Source organism: Odocoileus virginianus, chromosome 9 (genome assembly GCF_023699985.2).
Source record: "Odocoileus virginianus isolate 20LAN1187 ecotype Illinois chromosome 9, Ovbor_1.2, whole genome shotgun sequence".
Classification (NCBI taxonomy): Eukaryota; Metazoa; Chordata; class Mammalia; order Artiodactyla; family Cervidae; genus Odocoileus; species Odocoileus virginianus.
This window is the reverse complement of record NC_069682.1, coordinates 6551789-6565714: the sequence shown is the minus strand read 5'-3', so window position 1 is coordinate 6565714 and position 13926 is coordinate 6551789. Positions and strand designations below refer to the sequence as shown.

The window sequence follows — 13926 nt, the reverse complement described above, 5'->3', positions numbered from 1 at the left end:
TAAATCTGTTAGAGGGCTGTTATAAGAAAGCAAGCCTGAAACGATGATGATCTCATTCATGCTACACTTTCCACAGGAAACCAAATACTCACCCCTGCAAAAATCCTTCTGCAGAATAATCTCTGGACCCATATAGGTGCCAACCCTCAGTCTTCTTACTCCTACATTTCCACAGTTGTTTACTCATTTCTCACTCATCTACAACTTCTGTTCCCACCCTGACCTACCCCCATGATTTTAGTCCCAGGTTTTCAAACTGTCCTCATTGCCTGGTTTTCTCTCATCACTTGTCTCACTTCTGCCCAACCTGATTCTTTCTCTGGATTCTCCTGTAACCTGTGTTTCCATGCTTTCCAGCCATCGCAGTTTGATTCCCACAGTTTTACTTCTTACATGGCTGCTTGTAGTGTCCTGGAATCAGCACGTTATCCTTTCCCAGCTCATGACCTCCTGCACTCACCATCTGTCCACTTCAATGCCCTTCCTGATCGCACTCAGCCCTTAGATCACACCAGAGAGAAAAGGTGAGGACCAAGCACTGAGAAATACACAGTCATTAGTGGATATAAAACTGCAGAGAAGCTCTAGCATAGAGGTTTGAAAGAAAGAATGATATCCAGGGTAGTGTAAAGTCACAGAAGCCAGTGTACTATGCAGGGTCAAAAAGAAGCTTGGAAAGAAACCAATTGCTAATATTTTTTACACCAAATGAATCAGGTGAAGATCATAGTGAGGCAGAAAGCACCATTTTAGAGAACTAGGACAGGAGAATCAATAAAATACTTCATTTAGTTTCATTTGTCAGTGTTATATGAATAAAGAAACAGATTTTATTTGACTTTAACTCCCCAGGCAGATCCCGCCTAAAGATAGAAGTGTTTTTTGCAGAACCTAAGTCAGTGAAAGTCACATTAACTGCTATCCTGATGTTCACTTAAAGGAAGATAAACCATGTCCTGGAAAGAAAGGAGGTGAGCCAAACTGGAGGATTTCATGGTAAAGCCAGGAGTTAATTATATCAAGTCTTTCAAGAGAAAGTAGGTCTGAAAAAAACAATGATCAAGGCAATATTTGGGGATGTTATTTTTTCAAATCCTTTTCTCAATGCTATGAATTTATTATATATATATATGATTTATTTTGGCATCATGTATTGGTCTAATGTGGCTTCTGAAAATTGAGAATTCTATCCAAGGAGTCCTAGTAGGCTGAAGAAACAGGCTTATTTTAGTTATCAATTGCTGCATAACAAAAAAACAAAACTTAGAGGTTTGAAACAATGATGTATTATTTGTTGTAATTCACTTCGAGGTTGACTGGGTGGTTTTTCCACTGGTCTCACCTGAGATCACTCATGCAGCTTCACTCAGCTGGTGGTCAGTGGGGACAGCTGGGTCTCTCTCTCCATATGCTCTTTTACTCAGGTGTGATATCTCAAGGCATTTTTCCAAGAGAGTAAAAGAGACTGAATGGTCCAAGTTCTACCCTTGGAAGTTAATGTCCTCTGCCACATTTCTTTTGGCTGAAACAAGTCACAAAAGCAACCCATTCAAAGAATAGGAAACATAATCTCCACCTCTTGATGGGAGGATTGGGCAAAATCACATGGTTAAGGAGCATTTGTTGTTGTTTAGTCACTAAGTTGGGAATACCAGACCACCTGACCTGCCTCTTGAGAAATCTGTGTATGCAGGTCAAGAAGCAACAGTTAGAACTGGACATGGAACAACAGACTAGTTCCAAATAGGAAAACGAGTACATCAAGGCTGTATATTGTCACCGTGTTTATTTAACTTATATGCAGAGTACATCATGAGAAATGCTGACCTGGATGAAGCACAAGCTGTAGTCAAGATTGCTGGGAGGAATATCAATAACCTCAGATATGCAGATGACACCACCCTTATGGCAGAAAGTGAAGAAGAATTAAAGAGCCTCTTAATGAAAGTGAAAGAGGAGAGTGAAAAAGTTGGCTTAAAGCTCAACATTCAGAAAGCAAAGATCATGGCATCCAGTCCCATCACTTCATGGCAAATAGATGGAGAAACAGTGGAAGCAGTGGCAGACTTTATTTTGGGGGGGCTCCAAAATCACTGTAGATGCTGACTGCAGATATGAAATAAAAAGACGCTCACTCCTTGGAAGAAAAGTTATGATCAACCTGCTGCTAAGTTGCTTCAGTCATGTCCGACTCTGTGTGACCCCATAGACGGTAGCCCACTAGACTCCCCCATCCCTGGGATTCTCCAGGCAAGAACACTGGAGTGGGTTGCCATTTCCTTCTCCAATGCACGAAAGTGAAAAGTGAAAGTGAAGTCACTCAGTCGTGTCCAACTCTTAGTGACCCCATGGACTGCAGCCTGTCAGGCTCCTCTGTCCATGGGATTTTCCAGGCAAAAGAGTACTGGAGTGGGGTGCCATTGCCTTCTCCGATGATCAACCTAGATAGCATATTAAAAAGCAGAGATATTACTTCGCCACTAAAGGTCCATCTAGTCAAGGCCATGGTTTTTCCAGTGGTCATGTATGGATGTGAGAGTTGGACTATAAAGAAAGCTGAGTGCTGAAGAATTGATGCTTTTGAACTGTAGTGTTGGAGAAGACTCTTGAGAATCCCTTGAACTGCAAGGAGATCCAACCAGTCCATCCTAAAGGAAATCAGTCCTGAATATTCATTGGAAGGACTGATGCTGAAGCTGAAACTCTAATACTTTGGCCAACTGATCTGAAGAGCTGACTCATTTGAAAAGACCCTGATGCTGGGAAAGATTGAAGGCGAGAGGAGAAGGGGACGACAGAGGATGAGATGGTTGGATGGCATCACCGACTCTATGGACATGAGTTTGAGTAAACTCCGGGAGTTGGTGATGGACAGGGAGGCCTGGCGTGCTGTGATTCATGGGGTTGCAAAGAGTAGGACATGACTGAGCAACTGAACTGAACTGAATTGAGTCACTAAGTCATGTTGGACTCTTTTGTGACCCCGTGAACAGTAGGCCCCCAGGGTCCTCTGTCCATGGTATTTCTTAGGCAAGAATACTCGAGTCAGTTGCCATTTCCTTTTCCAAGAGATATTCCTGACCCAGGGGTTGAACCGTGGCTCCTGCATTGGCAGACAGATTCTTTACTGTGGGGCCACCAAGGAGGCACTGAAGGAGCATGAACGTGGGTTATTGTGACTCACTGGGGAGGTCGATGTGGTCATCTACAACAGTCTGCCCTAGGTTTTGGTGATTCACCTCTTTCTCACATGATCCTCTCCCTTCCCCTTCCAAAACTGCCTGTGTCTCATCCAGTCATGGCATAAGGCTCAGAATCCACAATCTCATAATCTGCATCAGGTTAAGATGTCAGTGAGGCTCCTTGGTTACGGTTCTTAGATTCAGACACTTGTGAACTAAAAAGGCAAGTTATCCGCCCATTTCCTCAGGTACCAATGTATACTGGAGAGATAGAAAAACCACACTACTGTAGACACTTATGTTCAAAAAGGAGAAGGGAGAAGTGTACAATTGTTACTGGTCCATGACAACTTGGAAATCCAGCCAGGTGCATGTCGCCAAGTTTCTCTACTCCAGGAGGAGGCAGAGTTCCTTGATTAGGGCCCAATTCTACTCTCTTGAAATATATGCCTAATCTTCTGTTCTTCTGGGCTCTGGGCAACACTCTCTCGGCTTTGCCCTCTTGATTGTTCTTCTTCCTCAGTAAGAAATGACCCATGCTTGTAAGAGAGAATCTTTCTCATCCTGTTTCCTACTCATTGAAAGATAGAGGCCCAGAAGCCTCTTCTATTTCAGTCTCTTTCACTCCAAGCTGTGATGTTTTTTTCAACACGACTCTTTTAAAACTTTGTGGATATTCTATAAAGTTGTTCAGGTTCACTCCATACCCCTAAAAGGCACATGAATAATTCTTTTGGAGGCAGTGAGCTGTAGTGCTAGTTTCTTCCTTACTTTTTCAAAACCCTTCTTTCTCAATGAAAGAAGAAAGTGTTAGTCACTCAGTCGTGTCTGAGTCTTGCAACCGCATGGACTGTAGCCCACCAGGCTCCTCTGTCCATGGAATTCTCCAGGCAAGAATACTGGACTGGGGAACCATTCCCTTCTCCAGGGGATCTTCCAAACCCAATAGGGGATAGTAAATTAAAGCTCTTATGTACATAAAAGTGTATGTTTCACATTATACAAATAGATATGCCATATAAAATATTGTGCATAAATTGATTTTTTATAAAGACAGTGGAGTTTATCTCATTGTAGAATTTGCAATTTGATCTACCATAAATCCTTTGGTAAAGTTTGGAGACTCAGTAGGTAAAAAGAGGGATGGTTCTGGAGTCATACCTACATTTGATTCCACTCTGCCATGTGACCTTGAACAAGTTACTCATGCTCATTTGGTGTCAGTTTCCTCACCAGTAAAATAGAAATACAGATATTCTGTGCTTACTATCTTGCTGGGTTGCTAAGGAGAGTGGAGCTAAATTATGCAAACCAATTGACATATAATAAATTAGAGTTAGATTACAGATATAGAAATAAACTTACGGCTACCAGGGAGTGAAAGGGGGGAGGGTTAAATTGGAAGATTGGGACTGACGTGTACACACTGCTATATATAAAATAGATAACTAATTAGGACCTACTGTACAGCACAAGGAAGTCTACTCTACACTCTGTAATGGCCTATATGGGAAAAGAATCTAAAAAAGAGTGGGTACATGTATATGCAGAACTGATTCATGTTGCTGGACACCTGAAACTCAGACAACATTGTAAATCAACTATACCCCAATAAAAAGTTTTTAAGTAAATAGATAAATAAACTATACCTAGAGCTACAATTCTAGAGCTGAATAAAACATTAGTCCCCTTCCAAAGCTAACTCCATATCAAAATGTTTTGATGGCATATTCTGCTGTTATACATTTTATTTATAAGAGTGATATACTACTGATCTTGCTGTTGTGCTTAGCTGCTCAGTCATGTCTGACTCTTTGCAACCCCATGGACTGTAGCCCACCAGGCTCCTCTGTCAATGGGGATTCTCTAGGCAGGAATACTGAAGTGGGTTGTCATACCCTCCTCCAGAGGATCTTCCCAACTCAGGGATCAAACCCAGGTCTCCCACACTGCAGGCAGATTCTTTACCCTCTGAGCTACCAGGGAAGTCCCCTACTACTGATCTAGTCTATTATAAAACACACCCAGAAGTAGGAATTATAAAAGATATTTTTAAATTCCACATAAGTAGAGAGCCTAGTATTTTCTTCCTGCACCCAGTAGACTGTGTTTTCTCGGGGAGCGCCAGACTCTGGGGCAGTATCAATATTCATACAGAGAGAAGTGTAGAATGAGAGTGCTAGAGGCCTCCAACAGTCACAGATGTCTCTCAGTTAATATAAGCATCTACTAGAAAACATTGTGCAAGGGACTTTTTGCAGCACAATGGTTTCCCTGGTAGCCCATCAAAACTTTGTTTTATCTACGTGAAAACCTAGAAGCCTAATATTTAGAAAAGAAACACATATTTTGAAATGAATTTCAAAGGAGTTTTTTTTTATTGTGCATCTTCTCTTGTAAATAATGACCAACTACATTTATCTTCTTTTTGTGTTTTAAGCTATTAGTTTGTTCCTTGAGTTAGACTATTTTATCTCCTCCCATTTCACTCATTCTTTTAACTACATTTATTTTACCTTTGATAACTGCTTTTAGCCCTGTAATTTTCATGTTAGTTTTTGACCAACTGACAGTTTGATTTTCTGGTCCAATGTATAATACATACTTTATTCCATTTAATATCCATAATTTTCTTTTCTTACTCTAATACACATGACACTTTGTACTTCTTATTCTGTGTCTGTACATTCTGTACATACTAACTTTAATTTTACTGTCCGTACTTTGAATATAATAATGGGAATATATCAAATCACATTGCTTTTTCTACTTATTGTTAATGGAATTTTTAAGCTAGTAGACATTGACTGTGACTGTAGTATCAGTCACTGTCTGATTTCTAAAACACAAATATAATTAGACTAATTTGTTTCGAAGAAAGTGCTTAATTGAGAAAAAGGCAAATAGGCAAACAATTAATAAATTCTAATAGTGTATTAAATCTAATAATTATTTATCATAGTCCTTTTAAAATACAAATTTACAAGTACTATTATCTTGAAGGCATCTTGAGTCCTTTAAAGAAGTAAGCTTCATATAATAATTATTATTATTTTTTAATATATTTTATATATTAGTGTATTAGTCACTCAGTCATATCCATATCCATCTCTTTGCTATCCCATGGACTGTAGCCTGCCAGACTCCTCTGTACATGGAATTCTCCAAGCAAGAATACTGGAGTGGGTTGCCATTATCTATAGCTAACATTTAAACATACTGAACGTGTATTAAGTACTATGCCAAATATTTTACCTAGATTATCTCATTTTATTAGCACAACACATTAATGAAATAAATATAAAATTATGACTTGAATGCAGACCTGTTTGACTCAAAGTCCGAATGGTGGGTCATGATGCTGTATGTTGCCTCTGATAATGAGTATTCATGACCCGAAAGGATTACTTGGCAAACTTGGAATAAAGAAAGTTTTCTTTGTAGTAAACATTTTCATTTTGGGGTCATTTATTTTACATTCTGAATCTACAGAGCAATCCTAATGTGTATAATTGTTTGAAATATACATAATCTTTAAAAGTTTTCATATGCTTTATATTAACACATTTGACACCATGTACTTATTGGGTTTTTATTTAGAATTTGCCAACTGTTTCTCTAATTTGACAGAGGACTAAATACCAAACAACCCGATCAGTTTCTATAAGATCTGGCTTAGGAAGTAAACAGAATTATGAGACTAAGTGCTAAAGTTCATCAGTGAGAGAAAGGATAAAATATATCAAATTAATTTTTTAAAAAGTCAAAAATAAACTGTGGAAAATTCTGAAAGAGATGGGAATACCAGACCACCTGACCTGCCTCTTGAGAAACCTGTATGCAGGTCAGGAAGCAACAGTTAGAAGTGGACATGGAACAACAGACTGGTTCCAAATAGGAAAAGGAGTACTTCAAGGCTGTATATTGTCACCCTGCTTATTTAACTTATATGCAGAGTACATCATGAGAAACGCTGGGCTGGAAGAAGCTCAAGCTGGAACCAATATTACTGGGAGAAATATCAATAACCTCAGATATGCAGATGATACCACCCTCATCGCAGAAGTGAAGAGGAACTAAAATGCCTCCTGATGAAAGTGAAAGAGCGTGAAAAAGTTGGCTTAAAGCTCAACATTCAGAAAACTAAGATCATGGCATCTGGTCCCATCACCTCATGGGAAATAGATGGGGAGACAGTGGAAAAAGTGTCAGACTTTATGTTTTTGGGTTCCAAAATCACTGCAGATGGTGATTGCAGCCATGAAATTAAAAGACGCTTACTCCTTGGAAGGAAAGTTATGACCAACCTAGATAGCATATTAAAAAGCAGAGACATTACTTTGCCACTAAAGGTCTGTCTGGTCAAGGCTATGGTTTTCCCAGTGGTCATGTATGGATGTGAGAGTTGGACTGTGAAGAAAGCTGAGCACAAAAGAATTGATGCTTTTGAACTGTGGTGTTGGAGAAGGCTCTTGAGAGTCCCTTGGACTGCAAGGAGATCCAGCCAGTCCATCCTAAAGGAGATCAGTCCTGGGTGTTCATTGGAAGGACTGATGCTGAAGCTGAAACTCCAATACTTTGGCCACCTCATGCGAAGAGCTGACTCATTGGAAAAGACCCTGATGCTGGGAGGGATTGAAGGCAAGAGGAGAAAGGGACGACAGAGGATGAGATGGTTGGATGGCATCATTGACTCAATGGACATGGGTTTGAGTAAACTCCGGGAGTTGGTGATGGACAGGGAGGCCTGGCGTGCTGCGATTCATGGGGTCGCGAAGAGTCAGACGTGACTGAGTGATTGAACTGAACTGAACTGAACATTAGAACATTGACAACCTGCTTTAAAGGACAAACTCATATATTGGAAATGTAAAATTTTGATGTCCCTATATTTGTCTTGAGTCAAGTTCTTCAGTCTGTAAAAGGTGAATGTATCACATACATGCATGTTTTACTTCAGGAAATATGTGGGGTGACATTTTTGCTGTTCATCAAATAATTTTTCAGTAAATGAAGCTGAGTAATACTAATAAAGTAGTTCACATGTCATGATTATCACCCTGTTATTATCAGGTTTTCAAATTCTTATTTTTCTAAATATGTATGTTAATAAAATTCAAGTACTATGCAAAAATGAAATATACCAATGACTACATTATAGTCTACTAATATATGGTACATATAGTCTTCTGTTTATAAAAAGAGTCATTAAAATTTTCTTGTGAAAATTTTCTCAAATTTCAAAGCTTGATATAATTATACTACTCTACATTTCTCAGATATTTATATCGTCCAACTGTATTAATTTTTAGTCTCTCTGCCACATGGATGAGTCTATAAAAATTTAAAAGATTGTATTTCCTCTCCTATGTTTTAATATTCTCTATTAATAGATAGCATTTATTTACATAGACACACTTTAATTAAATTCTAGCTCAGAAAGTTTTTCACTGTTGTAATTAGCTTTATTATTTGTAGAACTCTTTCAGGTTATATCAGTTTCAGGATACTTGAGAAAAGCATTTAGATTATCTCTGGTGTCAAGTTACATCTTTAAAAATTATCAGTGAAGAAATTACTTTGTATCACATTAATAACTTTTAAGTTTTTAATTATTTTTGGCTATTATTCTTAGAATTCTAAATTATCCCACAAGTTTTTTTAACAAGAAACTGTACTTAGTGAAATTTTATAAAAATGTTTTGTATATTTCAGCTATTGAAGCAGAAAAACATAGTAAAAAGCAGAAAGGAAGAAATGTCACCACACAGGTAAAAATTCTGCTAAATCATTATATTTTTCCAACGCAAATTAAGCTATACGCACTACTAACAGTATTTATTTGGTATGTTCAGAATTTCTTAAACTAATTTTTGACTATTGTTTCTGTTATTTTTTTCCATTTTCAATCCACATTTTTTGTTCATCCATTCAGCAAATAGTTACTCATTCCACTGTGAGAAGAAAAAAATGTCATCAGTCTTGAGCCTTCCTATAAGTCATGGTCTGTCTGAGGTCCTAAAATACCAAGACAGAGACCAGCCCAGCTTATAGAGCCACAGATGCTTGTTAAACTTGATTAACCTCAGGATGTGTTCTGACATCTTGAAAGAATTCAGCATTTTCAATCTGTTCTGAGCCCAGCAACACTTGCTCCTTTCCTTTAAATCCTTGAGTGGCTTCCCATCTCATGCCAAGTAAAACCAACGTCTTGCTTAACAGGCTCTGTGATCTGGTCCTACTGCCTTTTCTCTGACATCATCTCCCTTACACACCATTCTAGATACACTGGGCTCTGTGCTGTTGCTCAGAAACCCCCAGACACGTGCCCACCTTTCTGGTTTTTCTGCCTAGAATGTCCCTGAGCCCAGATATCCAGGTGGCTCCCTTCCCTTGCTCAAAAAGAAGGGTCTTTCCCTAGGCATTCTGTGAAGTTGCAATCACTCTATCCAAAACTACTAACCCTATCCAACACTTTATACCTCCCTTCCTTACTGTAACAGAACTGCCATTGTGTAACACTTTGTTGTGTTTGCAGTCACGCTCCCTCCTCTAGAATATAAACTCCATGACAGCAGGAGTTTTTGTCTCTGCTATTATCCCAGTAGCTAGAACAGTGCCTGGCACTTAGCAGGCATTCATTAAATGTCTATTGATTAATGACTAAATCTAAAATCCAGGTTAAACAGGTAAACTTTGAAGAAATGTTTGCATAAGTTAAAAACTCTCTACATTGCAACATTTTCTAAACCCCTCCAAATTTAGCTTTCCCTCATTACCATAACTACCACATCCCATAATTAGCAGTGGGATTGTTATCTGCATAAATAGAAGTGATCTTGGCAAAAAACTCAGTTTGTCCTTGAGCAGGTAGAGAAAGGACATGTGCTTCATCAGGTCATCTTGCTTTCCATGATGCCTTGTGATATACAGTGCCTACCCAATATCATGTAAGAAGACCCGAGCCTTCTTTGGGTCTGAGGATCACTTACTACTTGGGACCAAGGATATTGATCAGGCCCATAAGTGTCCTCCCTAATGCCCAGCATCAATAGATGAGGCCTATATAGTAAACACAGGAAAGGACCCCAACTTTACCCATGGATAGCCAAGCAAAAAAAGAAAAATATGAACTATACTAGAGATCTTAGAATATTTTGGGGAAAAAAGTACTATTTTCATGTCCATGATGGGAAAATATGCCAGGGTAGCCTGTTGGACAGAAGGCAATGGCAACCCACCCCAGTACTCTTGCCTGGGAAATCCCATGGACAGAGGACCCTGGTAGGCTGCAGTCCATGGAGTCATGAAGAGTCAGACATGACTGAGCAACTTCACTTTCACATTTCACTTTCATGCACTGGAGAAGGAAATGGCAACCCACTCCAGGGTTCTTGCATGGAGAATCCCAGGGATGGGAGCCTGGTGGGCTGCTGTCTATGGGGGTGCACAGAGTCAGACACGACTGATGTGAGTTAGCAGCAGCCTGTTTGAAGACTGTCTGTCTCACAGTTCCCCTGGAGCTTCTCCTTTTCCTGCCTTCCTTAGTGTCATCCTCATAGAGTACAGACTGCAAAAGTGAAAAGACCAATGACTATAAACAGCTCTAATGCAAAGTTCTCTTACATCCCTGCTTCACTACAGCCAGGATAAAATAGCATTAATTTATTCAACTGGCCATGTTGTTTCATGACTTCTTTATAATAAATATTATTATTTATAATATTTAGGAGTCAGGATAAAATCTGGCTGAAGATGCCCTTCTCATCATGTCTCTACCTTCATACAGATGTGGCAAATCCTAGTTGTCTTTCATAGTAATTACTATTTGCACCGTAATTTTTTCAACACTTACTTAAGTATAGCTAGGGCTTCCCTTGTGGCTCAGCTGATAAAAAATCCACCAGCAACATGGGAGAACTGGGTTCGATCCCTGGGTTGGGAAGATCCCCTGGAGAAGGGAAAGGCTATCCACCCCAGTATTCTGGCCTGGAGACTTCCATGGACTGTATAGTCCATGGGGTCGCAAAGAGCTGGACACGACTGAGCGACTTTCACTTAAGTATGGCTATGTAAGTATAGCTAGCTTCTCTGAGCTTTCTCTTTCTGGCTTTAGAACTCTAAAATCCACAAGCATACCACATATTCCTCCATTCCCCAACATTTAACTTTCTAAAAACACACCTACTCACTTAATGTTTAAATACACTTTGTTTTGTGTTGAGGAGCTAATATTTTCAGGAGTTCTGTGTATTACTTCCTTCAGTATTCAAGAATGATCATGATCATAGAGGGGGTAGACGCTCAGGTGTCTAATGTCCTACTAGGGCGTAACTGGGGCCCTGAAAGGGAGCAATTCAAGTGTATGGCTGAGAAGCCACTATGACAACCCCCGCCACCACGAGTGAAAATGAAAACTCTGAAAACAAGAAAAGTGTAGCCCAGCTCTCAGCATTGCCCAGTTTCACCAGAGGTCCCAGAGTTCTCAGTTCCTTTCTCTGTTTCACCTACGCAGACACTTTCTGCTTGTTTTTGAGATTAACACCTTCTTCTAAGAGTTAGATTTTTTTTCACACATCTTGGTACTTTGATTTATGTCTTACAGTTATATAATAGTATTTTATACAACCCCTTCACATATACTATTCATTCCTCCTAACATTTCTGTTACAGAAGTTATTTAAATAGTTAATTATTATCCCTGTTTACAGATTAGCATAACCAACCCCATTCAAATATAAAAGCTCTTTATATTACAAATTTCATTCATTCAACACCATGCCTGCCAGTTACTGGAACTTGGAATATCCAAAGGTTCTAATTTTTTTAGCTTTGTGAAACCTCCTTTTGATATTGCTTAAACTTGATTGTGAACTTCTAAAGGGTAAGAAAGTATAAAGTATATTTTCAAACTTTTTTGCATGTGGTAAGAGACAATAAAAGTTTAAAGATTTAATTAAATATGCTGCTACGATTCTCCATCCCCTGACTCTTTTTTTCCTAATCACTCATCTTGGTGTCATACTTCTCCAAATACTGTCTTTACTTTCATTTTAACTGAAATCTGATTGCCTCCAGAGAACATTCCCTGCAGCCCTCTCAGGAATTTTCTCCCACTGGAGATATAATATTGGTCCTAGCTGGGATGCTGAGTGTTGCTGCCTTCTCACTGAGAGAGTAATAGGAAATAGGGACAGAGAAGTGATTCATAGGCTTCTCTCCAGCTCTGCTCCTGTCAATTATCCTTGGCAACTTTAGCACCCATGAAGCTAGCCTCTTAATTCTGTTATTTAGATCGTCCAGCTCCAAGATTTGCACACTTCTCTCTGCTCCCATGGTCACAAGCTCAGCTATGTCTTTTTCAAATCAAGTATTCAAGATTCTAAGTCTGTAATGACAAGCTGGTACATTCGAGGTCACTGTTTCAATCCTTCAGTCCCACCAGGACTTCAAATCTACTTGTACCTTTTACTGCTATCATCCCCCTCACATTCTCACTTCTTTTCCTACTTGGCTTTTGACTTGGTGGTTCATCATTAAAGGACCACGGTTTCTTTTCCAAAACCCTTGGGAACAGAACTCAAGTTTTGTTTGTTTTTTCAATTGTTGTAAAATATACATAACATAAAACTTACTCTCATAACCATTTCTATGTCTAAAATTCATTAATGTTAGGTACATTCATTCATATTTTGTACGACCAATTTCTATAACTTTTCATCTTTCAGAACTGAAACTTGATGAGCATAAGGTAACAACTCTCCACCCCTCCCAGCCCCTGTCAACCACCATTATAGTTTCCGCCTCTGTGAATTTGATTACTCTAGGTGCCTCGTATAAGTGTTTAAAATCATAACAGTATTTGTCTTTTTATGACTAGCTTATTTCACTCAGCATAATTTGCCAAAGGTTCATCCATGCTGTAGCATGTGTCTGAATTTTCTTTCTTTTTAAGAGACAGAACAGAACCTCTAGTGAAAGTTACAAGAAAAAAGCTGCTGATGAAAACCAGATTACAAAAAAAAAGAAAGAAAACCAGATTACTAGGGTTACCTTTTGATTGTAATAACGTGTTTTTTCCCAGTACCATGAATACCTAATTCAGCTATAAGTTTAACTATAATTTTATGCTCCTTGTATGTAAAAATACAGAATATAAATACCCTAATATGTATGGGTTCTTAATGTTCTCTTAAATTCTTAAAGCCCTTACAGTGCATCTAACAATTAGTAGAATGTTATATTTGCACTATATTATTAGTATCACAGAATCCACCTGCAATGCAGGAGATCTGGGTTCAATCCCTGGGTTGGGAAGATCCCCTGGAGAAGGGAAAGGCTACCCACTCCAGTATTCTAGCTTGGAGAATTCCATGGACTGCATAGTCCATGGGGTCACAAGGAGTTGGACTTTCACTTTCACTGACGCTATTTTATTTTTCCCTTTCTACTCTCTACTTAACCATTTTCCCACATTTCTCAGATATCTTTGGATTGCTATCTACTGTTGTTATTCTGTGACTTTTGAAGGTAGATGTACAAATACATGATAAAATAACTAGTGAGGTCTTCGCCAAGAGAAGGAAATGTTTTTGCTGATGAATGAGTTATTTCTTCTTTGAAAGGGGTGGCTATTTTAACCCAGAGATGGCCATTGCCATATTTGCTTTAAGGAAATCTTAGGGATGTTAGAAAAAAGTATTTTAAGATTATTTTATATTCTTAACATAGCCCAGGAAAAATG

At 38.8% G+C, this 13926-nt stretch overlaps 1 protein-coding gene across 4 annotated transcripts in view; it reads left to right on the top strand.

Moving 5' to 3' along the window:
• SEL1L2 (SEL1L2 adaptor subunit of SYVN1 ubiquitin ligase) overlaps window positions 1-13926 on the top strand; it is a 116669-nt gene that overhangs the window by 24067 nt on the left and 78676 nt on the right. For all 4 annotated transcript variants that reach the window (XM_020908786.2, XM_020908785.2, XM_020908784.2 and 1 more), the window contains exon 2: window positions 8898-8953. In XM_020908786.2, coding sequence (XP_020764445.2) covers window positions 8898-8953 — 56 coding nt within the window. The remainder of the gene's footprint in view (window positions 1-8897; window positions 8954-13926) is intronic.